Below are 20485 nucleotides of genomic sequence, written 5' to 3'. Positions count from 1 at the left end.
GCAGGTCGACATGGCTGAATTTAGTTTGAAAATCTCCATGTACACTCCAATCTGTAACAAGGTATTTACGACTCTTCCCTTTTACTTCTAACAACAATCGTGGCCCACTACCTCTACATCTAGTCCACTCTAGTTGGGAAACACCTCCGGACACATCAGGGATAGGGCATAAAGATAATGTACTTGGCAGAGTTTCATTAAGTAATGCAGTATGATTATACTTAAAACTTTGAGCCACAATAATCATAGTAAAGGCAGATATATGACTATGGTTATAGCGAACAGCCCAAGCCTCATGAGAAGGATGCAGACAATGTGGGCTACTCCCAAGACATATGGGTAACCCTTCAACCCCAAATGGATATGAATTATTTACTGTGCCAGTGTCTAGTTCAGGATCCTGGTTTAAAAAAGGTGATGGCATCCAAGCAGTATCATTAGTAAATACTGGGACTTCTTTGTCTCCTCAGGCCACACCTTGATATAAGGGTGGAAAGGGAATATAAGCACAGTATGTAAATTCTCCAGTCGTTACCTGGCAATTCACTACAGCCAGCATAGCCAGGAATAAAGTCAGTGGGGTTTTGGGCTGCCTGGCTTGTTGAACAACCCCTTCAGGTTCCTGAGTAAGTTTTTTCAGTTGACTCCATGTCGGGGGTCTGCATGTCGAGTCCCAAAGGTGAATGTTCTCTGAGCACTCAGATTCAGCTCCTGAAATTCCTTGAGGAACTCTTTGAATCAACTCCTCTTCGCCATGGCACTGTTTCAACCGTCGAGATGGAAACCACTCGTCTCCAGCACCTGTACGGACAACAGCATAGCCTCGGCCCCACTGTAAAACTTTTCCTTTTAAATATTGCCCTTGTAATGAAGGATAATACACCCACAGATTACTGTTTTGCAGCTTTTCTAAGGGCTGTTGAAAATGTTTCACCGCTGCCTACTGCTGTAATTGGCACCAATGGTTGAGAAAATTTAAAGTAAAAAGGGCTTTCAGAATTTGATGTTTTGGGGAATCTCGCCCATTTCCCCCTGTTTGTTTTGAAAGTTGTAATTTTAAATTAGCATTGGCTCTTTCAATAATTGCTTGGCCTTGACTGTTAAATGGAATACCGGTGGAATGGTGAATATGATATAAAGAAAGGAAGGCAGCCAATTTACGAGAGCGATAAGCAGGGGCATTATCAGTTTTTAATTCAGCAGGAACTCCCCTAACCGCAAAGCAAGTAAGTAAATAAGTGATAACAGAGTCAGCCTTTTTGGAGGGTAATGGTGTAGCCCATTGGAAATGTGACCAGGTATCAACTGTATGATGAACATATTTTAGACGACCAAAAGAAGAGACATAAGTGACATCCATTTGCCAAATGTGATTTTGTTGAGTGCCTCGAGGATTAGTACCTGGACTTAGAAAAGGTGCAATAATAGGAGCACAAGATGGACAGGCCCTGACAATAGCTCGGGCTTGTCGGCGTGTTATAGAAAACTGCCGTTGTAATCCTAAACTATTAGTATGATGCAATTGGTGCTCATCCTGAGCATGTTGGACACTGCCGATAAGTAAGGAATCAATTTGACTATTGCCAAAAGTCAAAGGTCCTGGCAAGGTAGAGTGAGAACGAATATGAGTGATAAAAAGGGGGGCAGTGCGAGAAGTAAGAGCCATAAATAATAAAGAAAATACTTTTTATAAAGGAGTTTTGGGAAATAATGGCAAAGAAGTTTGAGAAACATATTTAGTTATGTATACAGCGTATTGAGAATTACTAACTGTATTACAAGGGGTTTGAGGCCAGTCCTGCAGTACCATAAGAATGGCAAAAAGTTCTCCCTGTTGCACTGATTCAAATGGATAGTGAGAAATTTTAAATTATCTTGAGTCCAATATCCAGCTTTTCCGTTACTAGATGCGTCAGTGAAAAAGGTGGGATCTTTAACTGGGGTGTAAGAGATGGGATTATATGGCAATAAAGGATATTGTTGTAGAAAAGCAAATAATTTATTGCTAGGGTAGTGCTGAGAAAAAGAGCCAGTATACTCAGCGCAAACCACTTGCCAACCTTCATGAGTTTCCAATAGAGACTCAATGTATTGATTAGATAATCAAGTAATAATTTTAATAGGGTCAGTACCAAGCAATTGACGAACTCGATGTTGTCCTTTGATAATTAATTCAGCCAATTTATCAATGTATGGGTGAATTTTTTTAATGGTTTTATTAGCCAAAAATAGCCACTCCAGAATGTTATTATCTTGATGTAAAATGGCCATTGGCGAGTGAGGAGTATGAAAAAGACATAAAGAGAGTGGAAGATTGGGTGCAATATAATTAAGTTGAGCTTCACTAACTCTATTTTCTACAAATGACAACTCTTCTTCTGCTGCAGGGGATAGTTGACGGGAACTATTTAAATCTGAATCCCCTTCTAAGGTAGCAAATAAATGTTGCAATTTGTAAGTAGGTATGCCTAAGATGGGGCAAAGCCAATTTATGTCTCCTAGCAATTTTTGAAAATCATTAAGAGTCAAAAGTTGATCTCTTCAAATTTGAACTTTTTGTGGCCGAATCTGCTTTTCTGCTAAAAGGTATCCTGAATATTGAATGGGAAATTGAGTTTGTATTTTCTCAGGAGAAATTTGTAAATTATATTGAGTTAATTGCTGTTGTAAAGCATGAAAAACTTGACTTTGCAGGACTTCATCTGGAGTTGCTAATAGAATATCATCCATATAATGATATATCAATACAGTAGGAAATTGACATCTAACAGGATTTAAAGCTCTATGAACAAATTCTTGACAAAGAGTAGGACTATTAAGCATACCTTGAGGGAGAACTTTCCATTGATATCTTTGAGTAGGCTGTCTATTATTATATTCAGGAACAGTAAAGGCAAATTTTTCACAATCTTGGGGTGATAATGGAATAGTAAAAAAACAATCTTTAAGATCTATGACCATTAATTTCCAATCCTGTGGGATGAGGGCTGGATTAGGAAGACCAGGTTGTAAAGTCCCCATAGGTTGAATACAGGCATTTACAGCTCTAAGATCAGTTAATAAGCACCATTTTCCACTTTTCTTTTTAATGACAAACACAGGGGAATTCCATGCAGAAGTACTTGGTTCAATATGCCCCTCGGCCAATTGTTCCTTAACTAAATTCTTTAAAGCCTCAAGTTTTTCTTTAGATAATGGCCACTGTTCCACCCAAACAGGAGTTGTAGTTTTCCACTTCAATTGTAAAGCTTGAGGCTTGTGGACAGTGGCTAAGAGTTTAAAGGATTGTAGCCCATCTTGAACATCATATTTTTGGCAGCCAGAGAAATATGAGGAATGCTTAGAAAGGCACCAAATTGTTGTAAAAGATCACGGCCCCAAAGGTTAATGTTAATGGGAACTATACAAAATAATACTTTTCCCTGTTGTCCTTCAGGTCCTATGCAGCTCAGGGGCTCAGCACTTTGGTAGACTATAGAAGCAGTACCTAGGCCAGATAGAGTAACCGATACTTGTTTCTTTTTCCAATGAGCAGGCCATTGAGCCAAGCAAATAATTGATATATCTGCTCCTGTATTGACTAATCCCTCAAAAAGTATCCCATTAATTTGCAATGAACATAAAGGTTTTTGATCATATACTAAAGTTTCCCAGAAAACAGTTTTCCCAGTACTACGGAAACCTCCTTGACGAGACACGTCTCTAGACAGAAAGGGAAAAAAAGGCAATAAAAGCAATCGTGCAATACATTCCCCTGCCTCTAGGTGCATAAATTGTGAAACCTGTACCATAATAAGGATTTCATCAGTAAAATCAGGATCAATGATTCCTGGAACCACCATTAACCCCTGTATAGCGCTGCTGCTTCGACCTAACAAAAGTCCTACATGTCCCTTTGGCAAAGGGCCACACACTCCAGTAGCTAACTTATATATTCCTCCATTAGGAGAAAAAGTATAAGGTTGAGTAATAGCCAAGTCAGCAGCAGCACTCTGCTTAGTGGCAGCATAAAGCTGAGAAACGGGGGTAAGGGGTGATATCCTTGAGGATGACTCGAAGTCATTTGTTGATGTTGTAAGCCATCGCTCACTGGGTATTGCGATAGGCCTGCATTGTAATTGTTGGGGCCCCAAGCCTGCGGGCCCTGGTTCCTGTTTCCTGGGAGGGGTGACAATAAATTTCCACTCTTATTAGTTTTTGAACGGCATTCATTTGTCCAATGTCGACCTTTTCCACATCGTTTGCACTCCCCAGAGGGTAACTTTTTCTCTTTTGCGGTCGGAAGGCCAGTTTTTCCTGACATTCTTTCTTAAAATGGCCAGGTTTCCCACATTGCAAACATACACCTTGTTTAGAATTACTCTTTAAGGGCTTAGAAAGTGCTCCAGCAAACAACTGAGCATTGTAAATAGCTCCTCCAACGCCTGCACAAGCCCGAATATACTCATCTAAATTAGCTCCACTGGCTTTTAAAGGTCTTAATAACTTTTGACACTCAAGATTAGCATTTTCAAAGGCCAGCGTATCCAGAAGAATTTTAGAAGCAGGACCCCCGCCTACAGTCTTCAATACAGCATCTTGAAGACGGGCTACAAAATCTGGATATGGCTCATTGGCTCCTTGCAGGATTTTTACAAATGATAAAGAAGTTTTACCTGTTATCTCCACTTTAGTCCACACTTTTAAAAACAAAGTTTAATCTGAGTGAGGGCAATATCATCTAGGCCTGCTCGAGCATTAAGAGTGGCATATTGTCCAGTACCCGTAAGCTGTTCTTCAGTAGGTCCTGGGGGATTTCGGGTAGCATTTGTTCTAGCTTGTACTCTTGCCTCCTCCTACCACCAACTTTTTAATTGAAGCCATTGAGAGCAGTCAAGGACAGCCTCTCCCAGCGTTTCCCAGTCAATAGGAATCATCATATGTACTGAAGAAAAGGAATCGAGAAGGCCGAGAACAAACGGTGACTGAGGTCCATAATTGGAAATTGCAGCTTTCATTTCTTTCAAAAATTTAAATTGTAGTGCTGTAGAAGTCACATTATGGCCACCGTTTGGAAACTGAGCATTGGGGCCAAAAGCAGCTCGTGTTATTGGGAACAAATCTAATTCTTCAAAATCATCTTTTACCTTCAATTCTTTCTTTTCTCCTACAGGAGGAAAGGGTACAGAAAAAACCTGACCTGACATAGGCAAAGAAGTTGGAGGTGGTGGCAAGGGGGAATCTTCCTCCAAAGGAGCAGAAGGGAAAGTAACAGGGAAGGCTTGTGGTGGAGGAATAGGAGAAACAGGAGCAGCAGCACCTTATAATTTTAACAACTGTTGTAACATATCTAAAATGCGCTGCAAGTCAGAATTTCCTTCAGATGAAGGAGGCATTAGCTTTTCTTCCAATTCTTTATCCTCAGCAACCAGGGCATAAATATGTTCCTCTCTAAGATCATTCCTCTCCAAAGCTTCAGATGCCTCACCTCTTGTGGCAGTATCGCCATGTTCTGAGTCAGTTTCAAGTAATTCTAATGCTTGAGTAATGGAACTACACAAAGTCCACAAAGTCAGAGGCATCGTTTGCCCTCGCTGATGAGCTCGAGGCAGGACTTTAACTACTTGTAACCATTCCTTTCGATTTAGCTGCACTTTAGTTTGATATTGAAACCAATAACAATGTTGCTCAACATGGGCAAATAGTCGCTTCAAAGTCTTTTCTTTTACTTCTGCTCCTATAGACATCCACAGTCCCTGGAGCAACCGCAAGTATTCAGAGGCCAGAGAGGTGGAATTCCCCATAATTTTCCCGTGGGTCTCCCTTCTTTATTTACTTACCCAGGGTGTTCCCCCTCCGGTTCCTTGCTCTTGTGGAGCCACGGACCCTGCTCACTGCACCAGATGTTGGGGTCCGCGTGTTTCCTAGACAAAGGAATGAACACACAAGACAACACAAGACGAGACAAGCATGGCGGCCACCCCGAATGGCATGCTCTGATTTATTTTATACAGTCATTTGTGGAATGTTGCCAAGTCACAAGACACATGTTGTTTTTCTGACCTTTCCCTGACTTTCTGGTTTTTCAAGATGTTTACACATAAACCAGTCCCCAGGGTCTGCTGTTTGCAGCTGATTCCTTTGTCCTCCCTGTTTGCAGGGAAGGAATGTCCTGCTTTGTTTGCAAGAGCAGGACTTATCAGGAACATCTCCTTTGCGAGCACGTAGTCCTCAACAAGGGATAGCAAGCCCTACTGTTGATTTAACAGAACAATATTAATGAAGGAAGAAGAGAGCTAAACTACCTGAGGGGCCACGATTGAGGCTTATCTTCTACCCTTTGGAGTTTTGGTTTCCATAGAAAAGTGTGACTTGATTTCCCACTCTTGACACATGAGAACAATTATTTTATATTGGGGACAGAGGCAGAATTGTTTCATGAGAATTCCTGGGCCTATGTTAGGTAAACCTAGATTAGAATCTGTTCCTGCTGCTTCCTCACTATTGCCTGGTAAGAGACTTGCTCACTTCCCAAACGGGAGTGACAGCACAGTGGCTGCTACCTGACCACCCACCATGTGCAGGCTCTGTTCCCACACTGCCCTGAACCCTCACAGCAGTCCCGGCAGTCCCGGCAGGCAGACCTGGGAGGTGGAGCTGTCACTGTCCCCATCTTACAGAGGGAGAGCATGGGGACACAGAGAGGGTGAGATGCACGATTAGGGTCATCTGACTCTAAAGCCTGGCTTCTCTCCCTAATTCCATACAGCCCCTTCAATACAATAGCTTCTTCCCAGGTCTGTAGGGAGTTTCAGACAATTACCCACAGTTAAGGGGATAGGAATGCTTAGCACTGGGCCAAGTTCCACCAGCCAGCTTCCTTCCTGTCCCACCTTGCTTTCCACTAGAACTTGATTTCTTCAGGAGAAAGGACTATAATTTCACTTTTATTCCTCCCACTAGGACAGTCCTGATATCTTGGCACATGGGAGTCATTCAAATGGTTTTACTGAGTCAATGAATGATTGATTCAATTGGTAACTGGATGTGTGTATTGCCACAATACTAAGACTGCGCACACCAGGGAAACTATTTGCTAAGGGCACTTTTCCCTAAAGACACACACTTTAGTTCACTCTATCTGCCCAGCTATATCCTGTTTTGCTTCAGGGACTGCTCTGTTTTCTAGAATAGAAACCTATCCAAGAGAGGCCACATCAGCCCCCAGCATCCACAGACACCCAAGAACAGAGGCCCTCTTTGTGTGCACTTGCCTTCATTTCTGTGCAATTAGAGGGAAACTCCTTCAGGTAAATCAAAGAGAAATTATCTGCAAACTTTTGCTTCAGAACTTACATTTCAATTGTCCTATCCTTAAGACAGGATTTTGGCATAAAGCTTACTGGCCTGGATTTCTAAATACAAAGACTTCAAATTTTTCATGGAAATGTACTGACTGTTCTAGTGGCTTTTAAATACAACTTTGCTTTAAAGAAAGAAAAGTTATCTTTCTGGTAGTCTTACTGATCAAAAAACAAAACAAAAAAAATGAAGAGAAAGAAAAGTTACCTTACCCCATCATATTAATGCTGCTAAACAAAGAAAAGTCATAAAGCTATCAGAATGAACATGCATTGTGACTTCTATGGACTACAGAGATAAGTATTATCCTGTGACATCTAAGCTCTGATATGCCATTCAGATAGAAATACAATTTTTAGAACAAATTCAATTTTGGGATTGTTCTGAAACAGTTACATCACTGACAGTTAATAAAATCAATTTAAATGGTTTTATTATTTACATAAGAAGTCTTGAATGCCTGAGGAAAGGATGTCTGAGAAAATCTTTTGCTTGCAATTTACTGAAATCTATCTGTAAGAATATTCCAAGAATTCCAGAAGTTCCACTGTTTCCCATTTTTATGCTGTCCCAATCTCACTATTTCTTCTGCTGCCTTGGTATAGAGTGTCATTTTATGATGAGAGAGTGATATCAAGTCTAAAACCACATTAACAGACAAACAACTCTCAACAAAAGACAACCCTAAAATTACACCAGCTTTGATTTGGAAATGGATGTGTTTTCTGATGAAATTCACCATCCCATTAGTTGGTTTTTATTCTCAGTTCTGAAGAAGAAACACATCATATGTAATAAAAATCGTCTAAAAAAAAAAAAAACCCTGCCAGGCGCGGTGGCTCAAGCCTGTAATCCCAGCACTTTGGGAGGCCGAGACGGGTGGATCACAAGGTCAGGAGATCGAGACCATCCTGGCTAACCTGGTGAAACCCCGTCTCTACTAAAAAATACAAAAAACTAGCCGGGCGAGGTGGCGGGCGCCTGTAGTCCCAGCTACTCCGGAGGCTGAGGCAGGAGAATGGTGTGAACCCGGGAGGCGGAGCTTGCAGTGAGCTGAAATCCGGCCACTGCATTCCAGCCTGGGTGACAGAGCGAGACTCCGTCTCAAAAAAAAAAAAAAACAAAAAAACAAAAAAACAAAAAAAAAAACCCTACAGATTTTTCCTTCTGGTAATGATAGCATAAGACCATAACAAATGACTCCCACACAGAAAATAACTATAAAATCTGCTGATAATAGGCCGGGTGCAGTGGCTCACACCTGCAATCCCAGCACTGTGGGAGGCCGAGGTGAGTGGATCACTGGAGGTCAGGAGTTTGAGACCAGCCTGGCCAACATGGTGAAACACCATCTGTACTAAAAATACAAACATTAGCTGGGTGTGGCCCATGCCTGTAATCCCAGCTACTTGGGAGGCTGAGGCAGGAGAATCACTTGAACCCAGGAGGCAGAGGTTGCAGTGAGCCGAGATCACACCACTGTACTCCAGCCTGGGCAACAGAGCATGACTCTGTCTCAAAAAAAAAAAAAAAAAAAAAAATCTGCTGATAATACATGAAGGCAGTGGAGAATGAACAGAAGCAGCTAAAGTTGCAGCAAGTACATACAAGCAGGAGGGGAGTTACACAAAGTCAGTTCCCATCATCACGGTTTTCAGCCTGGAGCTAAGGGTGGTCTACATAGCACATGTGAAGTGGTGGGCACAAGTCAATACTTCTGGCCAGGAGAACCAGAAAACTGAAGCTGGGGAATATTTGGCTGCTAAAGAGGCAAGGAGTTCCCAGAAAGAAACAAGACAGAGAGGAGATCTTTTCTGTGTATTCAGATCTCTTACCAATCCCTGAACAACATATGTACAGAACAGGCTTGAAGCAGCTCAGCTAAAGACAAAATATCTGAATGGAGACCAAACTTTCTGTCCCTCCTCCCCTCAAATTTTTTTCTTGGTATTTAGTATGTTGAGGAATTTTATGCAGGCGGAGGTTGCAGTGAGCTGAGATCGCACCACTGCACTCCAGCCTGGATGACAGAGTGAGACTCCATCTCAAAAAAAAAAAAAAGAACAACAACAATGAAAAAGAACAGAACCTCGGGGACCTATTAGATAATATCAAACAATTCAACAGGTGTGTACATGCACTTCCAGATGGAAAGTAGAAAATGAGTGGAGTGGAAAACTAAAGAAGTCATGGCCAAACAATTGCCAAATCTGATGAAAGACAGAAATTTATAGCTACAAGATTCTAAATGAACACCAACCAGAATAAGTTCACACTAAAGCACATTAAAGCCAAACTGCTGAAAACCAACAATAAAAAGCAAACCTTAAAAGCAGCAAGAGAAAAATGACACATCTCATATGTGAAAATGTCAATTTGATTCACATCTGACTTTTGAGCAGAAAGCATGGAGGCCAGAAGAGTGTGGAACACCTTTAAAGTTCGGAAAGAAAATAACTGTCAGCCCAGAATTGTATATCCATCAAAAATACTCTATGAGAATTAAGTTGAAATAAAGACATTTTCAGGTAAAAGAGAACAAAGAGAAATCACTGCCAGCAGACCCACACTCTAAGAAGTGATAAAGGGAGCTCCTCTGTGTGAAGGGATATGATACCAAAGAGAAACTCAGGTCCACAGAGAAGAGTAAAGAACATCAGAGGCCGGGTGTGGTGGCTCAAGCCTGTATGTAATCCCAGCACTTTGGGAGGCCGAGACGGGTGGATCACAAGGTCAGGAGATCCAGACGATGCTGGCTAACACGGTGAAACCCCGTCTCTACTGAAAAATACAAAAACCTAGCCAGGCGAGGTGGCGGGCTCCTGTAGTCCCAGCTACTTGGGAGGCTGAGGCAGGAGAAAGGTGTAAACCCGGGAGGCGGAGCTTGCAGTGAGCTGAGATCCGGCCACTGCACTCCAGCCCAGGTGACAGAGCGAGACTCTATCTCAAAAAAAAAAAGAACATCAGAAATGGTAAAAATAAATATTGGTGTAAATACAAAAACAAAAAACAAAAAACAAAAAAACAGCTTTATCTTTTTGGTTTTTTCCTCTTAATTCCCTTTCAAGCCCTTGTAATTGTTTAAAGTAGAAATTATAACACCTTTCTAGCTAATTGTGCTCTGCAGAAAACATGCAGCTTCTCTGACTTGAAGACTCAGAGTCCCTGGCCCAAACAGGACCCCAAACAACTTTTCTGATGCTTATTGACAAGGAAGAGGAATGGGATAGTCGGCATTTTGTGCATCCTTCTTCTTATTCCCAAAATTGCTAATAATGGTCAGTGTTTTAAAGTCTCCTAAGCTTTATGCCTCAGATGCTCATCCAAACACTGAGTGGCAAGGAGGTCAACATCCATATCAAATATATGGGCTTGCACCTATAGGTGCTTATACAGCATCCAATTCAAGTTGCTGGCTCTGAAAATGCATGCTGAGTACATGGAGACCCCAGTACAGGTGGGTAAGGAGCACCCTTGGAAACATCATCCTCAGAGTACTGCCAGTTGACAAACCTAGCAACCGCATGCACGCCAGACAACTCATACTTATGGTTTAAAGCGAATGAGCCAGGGACTTCAGCGATCCTTTGGATGATGGCCTAGAGATACTTATCTGGGCTGTCTGTGCCTCACACCCACTCCATAAACTTTTGGGTTTTTTCATCCTCTAGCACATGCCCCACATACTCCCTACTGACCGCAAAATAGACACTGCCTGAAAAAAAGGGTGCTTCAAGCGGAAGATGCCCTTTGACAGTCGCCATGTGTGTCAGCTTTCCATTAACATCTGCATACCACTTTTTCCACCTTTCTTCTTTATTGGATGGCATCCTCTTGGCTTTGAGATTGTCTTCACCCATTAACAACCTGAGCTTCCTAATGATTTTAGGTTGGTTTTAACAGGAAAATCCATACTACAAAGATGTATTAAGTACTTCCAGTCTGCACTCACTGTGCAGAGGTCCCTCATGCAGTTGAGGTCAGCCAGAACCCAACTCCACAAGGCATAAACCAGACTCTTCAACTGACAGACCACAAAGATGTGACTGAAATGACACAATGCCCATCACTGGAGCTAAAAAGCAATCCTCTGATTTTTTTTGTCCGCATGAATGCAATAGAAATTCCGAGGCATATACATGGCTCTCCGGAGCCTGTCAAGCATTTCAATTTTGTAATGAACCAGTATAGAATATGCTATTGGCCCAATAGCATATTCCTTCTTAAGGGGTTCTACAATATAGAACTCTTCCTTCTTAAGGGGTTCTACAATATATCTGCATCTCTTGATGAAAGAAGTACATGAAGAAGTACATAACCGGTCATGTTGATACAGTCGTCAGGTATACACCAAGGGCACTTTGTAAATTTCACCGTTAGCATCTCAAGTTTTACCTTTTGGATTTCATCTACCTCCTCCTATAAAATTTTGGTGCAATTAATATGACTACTAGGATTCTCTCCAACAAGCTCCATGTATGTGATGCTTACAGATTTGGACTTTTGATGAATCCTTAAAACAGTGGTGACTAGGGAAAAAATAAGAACCACAAAGTCGTACTTAGTGGGATAAGAAAAATGTCTCCTCCACAGCAACTGCCTCAGCATTTCAAATGCCAATCAGGGACTTTGCTTTGTTAAGGGCAGTCTTCTAGGCTTTAAGCACCAACTATTTCCCCTCCATTGTGGCCTTGAGGGTTGTCAGTTTGCATTTATCAGAAGCGCAAAGGCATCTTGAAATGAAGAATGCTGCATTCAGAATTAAGGAAAGTCCAGATCACTTAGGGCTCTGATTCCAGGTGACATCCTGCATTTATTCCAAGTACTTTTCATGCTGTCAGGCATCTTAAATGTACCAGGCATCCAGGAATAATAGGCTTTTAAAAAATCTCTCCCTGGGTGGCCTGCAATGCTCAGCTGGATTTACAGGTGACTCATCCACCTTAGAGTGTCATCTGGCCCCAGGGCACAGGAGGTTGCCCTACCATGCAGCTTCTGCTAACAGAAGCCATGCAGGACTTCTCCCTTTGCCCATTTTTAAATAAGGTTATTTGTTTACTTACTATTGAGTTGTTTGTGTTCCTTATATGTATTGGATATTAATCCCTTATCAGACGTATGGTTTGAACATATTTTCTTCCATTCTGTAGGTTGATTGTTTCCTTTGCCATGCAGAAGCTTTTTAGTTTGTTGTCATTCTATTTGTCTATTTTTTGCTTTTGTTGCCGGTGCTTTGGGGGTCATATCCAAAAAAAATCATTGCCCAGAATAATGTCATGAGCTTTTCTCCTATGTTTTCTGGTAGAATTTTTTCAGTTTAATCCATGTTGTGTTGATTTTAGTATATGGTGTGAGATAAGGATCTAATTTCCTTCTTCTGTGTGTAAATATCCAGTTTTCCCAACACCACTTACTGAAGAGACTATCCTTTCCCCTTCCCCATTGTGTGTTCTCAGCACCTTAGTTGAAAAATCAATTGATGGTAGCTGCATGAATTTATTTCTGGGCTCTCTGTTCTGGTCCATTGGTCTACATGTCTGTTTTTATGCTAGTACCATGCTGTTCTGATTACTATATGCTGAACATCTCTAACCTGAAAATCTAAAATCTAAAATACTCCTAAACCCAAACTGACCTATGTGATGGGTCACAGTTGAAATGTAGTCAAAACTTTGTTTCATGCACAATATTATTTAAAATATTATATAAAATTACCTTCAGGCCATTTGTATAACTTGTATAAGAAACAAAGAATTTCATGTTTAGACTTGGGTCCCATCAACAAGATATCTCATTATAAATACACAAATATTTCAAAGTCCAGAAAACCTAAAATCCAAATACTTCTGGTTCCAACCATTTCAGATAAGAGATACTCAGCCAGTATAGCTTTATAGTAGCTCAGGAAGTGTGATATCTCTGGTTTTGTTCTTTTTTTTTTTTTCTCTCTCTCAAAATTCCTTTGGCTATTCAGGGTCTTTTGTGGTTCCAAACAAATTTTAAGATTTTTTTTTCTATTTCTGTGAAAAATGTCAGCAAAATATTGATAGAGTATGGACATTTTAACAATATTAATTCATCTAGTCCATGAACATGGGATATCTTTCCATTTACAGTCATGCACTACATAATGACATTTTGGTCAACGAAAAACTGCACATATGACAGTAGGCCCCATCACACTTTACAGAAGCCAAAAACCTCTATCACCTTGTGATGTGTATTACAATTGCCTAGAGTACTGAGTAAAGTTTGCAACCTAGGAGCAATAGGGTATACCAGATAGCCTAGGTATGCAGTAGGCTATACCATCTAGGCTTGTGAAATACTGTACATGCCACGATGTTCACACAACAATGAAACAACCTAACAATGCATTTCTCAGAATGTTTCCCTGTCATTAAGTGATGCATGACTGTACTTGTGTCTCTTCAATTCCCTCCATCAATGTTTTTCAGTTTTTAACGTTCAAGTCTTTCACCTCCTATAGTTGGAGCTTTCCAATACCTCTTTTTCATTATTTGCTAGAAAAACTAGACAAAAATAAGCAAATATATGTAATATCTGTGCAACACTTCACATTGATTTGATATTTATAGAATACTCCACTCACACATTCTTTTCAAATGCACCTGGTATGTTTTGCAAGTTAGATCCTGGGCCATAAAATAAACCTCATTAATTTAAAATAACTGAAATTATACAGAGTGTGCTCTCTGACCATTAATGGAATTAAATTTGACCTCAATAAGAGTAAGATAAACAGAGAAAGCTCATATGTTTTGGAACTAATAAATAAGTCATAGGTCAAAAAAGAAATCATTGATAAATGAGAAAACATTTCAAACTGAATTATAATGAAAATACATAGGGATGCTGCTAAATAAGTTCTTAGAAATTTATAGTTTGTGTTAGAAAATAAGAAAAAATTGAAATTAATAATTTGAGTTCTCACCTTAAAAATTAGAAAAAGAAAATCAGATTAAACCCAAAGAAAAAATAATAAAATAATGAAGAGCAAAATAAAAAAATATAGGATTCAAAAAAATAGAGCAAATGAGTGAACCAGAAGCTAGTTCTTTGAAAAGATCAATAAAATTTACAAGCCAGACAGAGAGAGAGGGAATGATAAAGAAAGAACACACATATTACAAGTATCAGGCATGAAAGAGGGGAATAATATCACTATAGATCCTACATACATTAAAATGGTAAAAAGGGAATATCATGATTAAAATGATTGGTGATACCAGCCAGGCTCCAGCTGGGCACCTGTAATCCCAGCACTTTGGGAGGCCGAGGTGGGCGGATCGCCTGAGGTCAGGAGTTCGAAACCAGCCTGGCCAATATGGTGAAACCCCCTCTCTACTAAAAATACAACAAAAAAATTAGCGAGGCATGGTGGCGGGCACCTATAGTCCCAGCTACTTGGGAGGCTGAGGCAGGAGAATGGCTTGAACCCGGAAGGTGGAGGTTGCAGTAACCCGAGACTGTGCCACTGCACTCCAGCCTGGGCGACAGAGTGAGACTCCGTCTCAACAACAACAAAAAAGAAAGAAAGAAAGAAAGAAAGAAAAGGAGGAAGGAAGGAAGGAAGGAAGGAAGGAAGGAAGGAAGGAAGGAAAAATAAAAGACAGGTGATAGTAAGTGTTGGAGATGATGTAGAGAAACTGGAACCTTTATATATTGCTAGTAGAAACACAAGTGATAGGCCAGCAATATATGAAGGTATACCACTTGTGTTCCTAGCAGCAATATATGAAGGTTCCAGTTTCATATAGGTCAGTATCTTATAAAGTTAAACATGCGCTTAAATAGGACCCAGCAATCCTACCCCTAGGTATTTACCTAAGGAAAATGAAAACTATGCCCACACAGAGATTTGCATGTAACGCAGCATTATTCATAACGTGCCAGCACTGGAAACAGCATGAGTACCTGTGGATGAATCAACCAGTATATCCATACTGAGGAATACTATTCAACAATCAAAATGAAAAAAAAAATTAATACATGCAACAACATGAATGAACCCCCAAAACATTCTGCTAAGTGAAGGAAATGAAGCACTCACAAAAAACTACATACTTCTATAAAAGACAAAATCATAGTGTCAAAACAGATCTGTATTTTTTGGGTCTGGTGACCAGGGAAGTGGCTCAACTAGAAAGAAGAATGAGAAAACTTTTCAGGGTAAATGGAACTGTTAAATATCTTCATTGTGGTGGTGGTTAAAATGGCTATATATAATTACCAACATTCATCAAACTGTACAATTAAAATAGGTGAATTTTATTGCATATAAATTATATCTCAATAAAGCTGGAAACAAAAGAAGTTCCTTCAAATCAACTACTCTTAGACTGTCCGTGATGAGATGACATTAAAAGGTATGTTTATTGCGGCACTATTCACAATAGCTAAGACTTGGAATCAACCCAAATGTCCATCAGTGACAGACTGGATTAAGAAAATGTGGCACATATACACCATGGAATACTATGCAGCCATAAAAAAGGATGAGTTTGTGTCCTTTGTAGGGACATGGATGCAGCTGGAAACCATCATTCTCAGCAAACTATCACAAGAACAGAAAACCAAACACTGCATATTCTCACTCATAGGTGGGAACTGAACAATGAGATCACCTGGACTCGGGAAGGGGAACATCACACACCGGGGCCTATCATGGGGAGGGGGCAGGGGGGAGGGATTGCACTGGGAGTTATACCTGATGTAAATGACGAGTTGATGGGTGCTGACGAGTTGATGGGTGCAGCACAGCAACATGGCACAAGTATACATATGTAACAAACCTGCACGTTGTGCACATGTACCCTAGAACTTAAAGTATAATAATAATAATAAATAAATAAAATAAAAAAATAAAAATAAAAAAGTATCTTGTCAGAGGGCACAGTGACTCAAGCCTGTAATCCCAGCACTTTGGGAGGCCGAGGTGGGCGGATCATGAGGTCACGCATTTAAGACCTGCCTGGCCAACATGGTGAAATCCCGTCTCTACTAAAAATACAAAAATTAGCCAGGTGTGGTGGCATGCACCTGTAATCCCAGCTACTCAGGAGGCTGAGGCAGGAGAATCGCTTGAACCTGGGAGGCAGAGGATGCAGTGAGCCGAGACTGCACCACTGCACTCCAGCCTGGGTGACAGAGCGAGACTCCATCCTAAAAGAAAAGAAAGGTATCTTGTCCAACTCCACTGTTATAGGTTGAATTCTGTCTGCCCAGAAAAAGATAAGTTGAAGTCCTAACTCCCAGTACCTCAAAATGAGACCTTATTTGGAAAAAGGTCTGTACAGAAGTAATCAAGTTAAAATGTGGTCATTAGGGTGGGCCCTAATCCAGTGTGACTGGTGTCCTTATGAAAAAGGGAAACCTGGACACAGTGGCATACACACACAGGCAGATACAGAGGCAGAGCTCCACGGGATGGCAAAGGCAGAGACTGGAGTGCTGCATCTAGAAGCCAAGGGAAGCTTGAGGCTATCAGAAGCTGGGGGAGGAGATGGAACAGTTCATTCCCCAGCACCTTCAGAGGGAGTATGGCCCTGCCAATACCTTGATTTTAGACTTCTAGCCTCCAGAGCTGTAAGACAATAGATTTCTGTCGTTGTTAGCCACTTAGTTGATGGTGCTTAGGAAACTAGTACACACCCATTTGATACTAATCAGGCAGACCAGGGGTCCCCAAGCCCCGGGCCACGGACCTATACGGATCCACGGCTTGTTAGGAACTGGGCCGGACAGCAGGAGGTGAGTGCTCCACCTCCTATCAGATCAGCGGCAGCATTCGATTCTCATAGGAGCGCGAACCCAAATGTGAACCGCGCACGTGACGGATCTAGGTTATGAGAATCTAACTCATGACTGATGATCTGAGGAGGAGCAATTTCATCCTGAATCCATCCCCCAACCAGGTCCATGGAAAAATTGTCTTCTACAAAACCAGTCCCTGATGCCAAAAAGGTTGGGGACCGCTGCTGTAGACCAACTAACCACATTGTGCAGTTTCATGAGGAATCTCTCTGAGATGAGAACAAACCCTGCAAACAATCAAAAACATACACAGCAACCCAGAAGGAGCAAGTTTTTTCTTCTAAGTTGGCTAGTAAATGCCAGCTTCTTCCTGGCACAAAGCAAGAGTCACCTGGAAGTAATTTTCATTTTCATCAGAAACATTTGATAAACATAAAATAGATCATCACTGTATTTAAAGTGCATATACTCCTATTCCTTCACTCCAACATTCAAAATAGGCTGGCAGGAAACCCAAGAGATAGGTGGCTACAATGTTCTCAATTTCAAAAAGCAGTGTGCATACAGAGTCAACGAAAACAATGGACTATGGGGTGTGGGAAGGTGGAGGGGAGGACAAAGACATACCTGTCTGTAATGAAATGGGAATGAGTTCACTTCCCCACAGGCTAATGCCAGCCTCCTATGCAAAGTTATTAAACAAAATCATACAAAATTATTGATTTTACTCAATCCTCTTGAAGTTAAGACTTTGAAGATAATTTTGTGTTGATATAAAGTTCTCCCCACATATGGAAATCTTGCTTTCAGTTTACCAAGAGAAGCTTTTTTGGGTCTGTCTCCCCAACCCCCTCAGCAGATTCTGTTTCTCTATTATCATTAACATTGACATAGTAGCCACTAAATACAGGATTGGCACATGCAATCAACCTACCTCTTGTGATGAAGGCAGGGCCCCCTCACAGGTGACACAGTATCTCAGGTGAGCAGGATTTCCTGTACCACAGGCCCGGCAAATTACCTTCTCCTTAACAACAAAAAATAAGAAATACATGTTCCTCTGAGCAAACAACTGTGCAAAGAAATCATCAAGCAGTCTTTTCTGTCAGTCATTCAGCTACAGGCCCTATTATTGCACCCAGGCCCTGAATATTGGATTGGTTTAGGAATTACTGTAAATAGTGTCAGACAAATATCTGTAGGGGTTTTTTTTGTTTGTTTTCTTTCATTTGTTTTTGTAGAGATGGGATCTGACTGTGTTGCCCAGTCTGGTGTCCAGCTCCTGGCCTCAAGTGATCCTCCCACTTTAGCCCCCTAAAGTGCTGGAATTATAGGTGTGAGCCACCATGCCCAGCCTGAATGTAGTTTTAAAAGAAACAAAACCACCAACAAGGAAACACTGAAAAGAGTATTCGTTTGGTCTTCAAAAGGTAAGTTGGAAATTCTGCACTGGTTATGTGTAAGGTTGGGGGTGTGTGTGTGTGTGTGTGTTTCTCCAGTGTGAAAACCATGACACTGAGTAGACGTTCCATTTCACGGCTTAAACAGTAAACAGAAAGACCCTAGACCAGCAAGGGATTATCTGTGTGTTTACAAGTAATCTGGTTCTTGGACTGGGGTTTACCCTCTGGGGCTTCATGTTAAATATGAATTTTAGGTTTGCTCTGTAGTTTTTACTTAGAAATGGAAGAAGTGAAAAGACTGCCAAAGAAAGACAGTGGTAAGTACAACTTCCTTTTTTTTTTTTTTTTGAGACAGAGTCTCACTCTGTTGCCCAGGCTGGTGTGCAGTGGCGTGATCTTAGCTCACTGCAACCTCTACCTCCCGGGTTCAAGTGATTCCTCTGCCTCAGCCTCCCAAGTAGCTGGGACTACAGGCGCGTGCCACCATGCCTGGCTAATTTTTTAATTTTTAGTAGAGACGAGGTTTTACCATATTGATCAGGCTGGTCTCGAACTCCTGACCTCGTGTTCTGCCCACCTCAGCCTCCCAAAGCGCTGGGATTACAGGCGTGAGCCACTGTGCCTGGCCGTAAGTACAACTTTCTAACACAGGACATTGGGGTTAAGTTGCAACACAGAGAAAAACAAAAGACAAAGAAATGATGGTAAAAATAGTCTACAGCTCAGCTCTCAGAGGTTTTCTAACACGTTACTGACCACCCTATTCTCTCAGGATACAATCTTTTTCCATTGTCAATGACCAGTGGTGCTCAAGTGTTCCTTTCTAGTCCAGCACTGTGGTCCCTAGGTGTCCCGAAACTAGTATATCCAACAGTGTGTTCAGAAGCTGGCACAGGTAAAGTGGATGATCAAGAAAAAGAAAGTCCAACTCCAGGGGGTTTATTTCCAATACCACCAGGTAGCTCTATGGAGTCCCAGCCTTTCAAAGTCTGGTTAACTCTATTTTAGTGGAAGATTCCAAAGTTTTCCCAGGAACTGAGCCAACGTACCACAGTTGCCAATCTAAACGACTCCTAAAGGGCAGAGGCCAACTGACTGCTATTCGAAATGGCAGAGAATCACAGTCTTGCTCTCAATGGTTCCTGACACTCCCTGGGGGCCAACATTCTTCAAAGTTACTTAAAGTTGCCACAGCATAATCAGCAATTGGCCAGCATTTATCTATGAGATTTAGTGCTGTGACTTTCCTGAAGATGTTGCCTCAGAAAAGATCTGGTGAAACCCATTGAGAAATGAGACAAATTTCCTGTCTCCATGTTAAAAAACACTGAGATCAAATAAAAGTAGTCTTGCTGTGTGCTGCAGAAAATACTTCCTCTAGGAAGGGAAAACTGGAGAACAACGAAAACTGCTTACTTCTCAAGTCCAACAGCTTCCTTCAAGACCTCACCTTGGGGGGCTCATAATCCAAAACTGCTTCTCACAACTTTGCCCAGTGCATACTCTGTCCAATCCCCGCCCCGCCTTGCAAAACTCTGTTTTTTTAAATTTTAATAAACTTTAAACTTTATTTTTAGAACAGTTTAAGGTTCACAGCAAAATTGAGTGGAAATTACAGAAGATTCTCGTATACCCTGTCCCATCCCACAGACACGGTCTCCCTCACGCTATGGACATCCCACACCCAAGTGGTACATTTGTCACAATCAATGAACATCATTGACACATCATTATCACCCACAGCCCATGGCTGACATTAGGGTCCAGCACTAACTCCCTTTAAATACCTTGTCCTGACTTCCTTCTTCTGAGATACTACTACGAACTTGTCTAAGTGATGGTCTACCCTACTGCATCAGGTCTATTAAACATAGTTCTCTTGGTTGACGGGTTTTTCTATGTGTTGGTTTTTTTTTTGTTGTTTTTTTTTTGTGGAGACTTTTGACACCGTGCCATGGCTCACT

The 20485-nt window shown here is 41.2% G+C and overlaps 1 protein-coding gene and 1 pseudogene across 6 annotated transcripts in view; both read right to left on the bottom strand.

Annotated features, from left to right (window-relative positions):
- The window catches only part of DZANK1 (double zinc ribbon and ankyrin repeat domains 1), a 99144-nt gene that overhangs the window by 34813 nt on the left and 43846 nt on the right, over positions 1-20485 (bottom strand). For all 6 annotated transcript variants that reach the window (XM_077951128.1, XM_077951131.1, XM_077951130.1 and 3 more), the window contains exon 10: positions 18053-18145. In XM_077951128.1, the coding sequence (XP_077807254.1) occupies positions 18053-18145 (93 nt within the window). The remainder of the gene's footprint in view (positions 1-18052; positions 18146-20485) is intronic.
- LOC107000502 (beta-1,3-galactosyl-O-glycosyl-glycoprotein beta-1,6-N-acetylglucosaminyltransferase-like) lies at positions 10490-12043 on the bottom strand (annotated as a pseudogene).

This window comes from Macaca mulatta, chromosome 10, assembly GCF_049350105.2.
Source record: "Macaca mulatta isolate MMU2019108-1 chromosome 10, T2T-MMU8v2.0, whole genome shotgun sequence".
Classification (NCBI taxonomy): Eukaryota; Metazoa; Chordata; class Mammalia; order Primates; family Cercopithecidae; genus Macaca; species Macaca mulatta.
The sequence above is the reverse complement of the archived record's forward strand: the minus strand, read 5'-3'. Positions and strand labels throughout refer to the sequence as shown.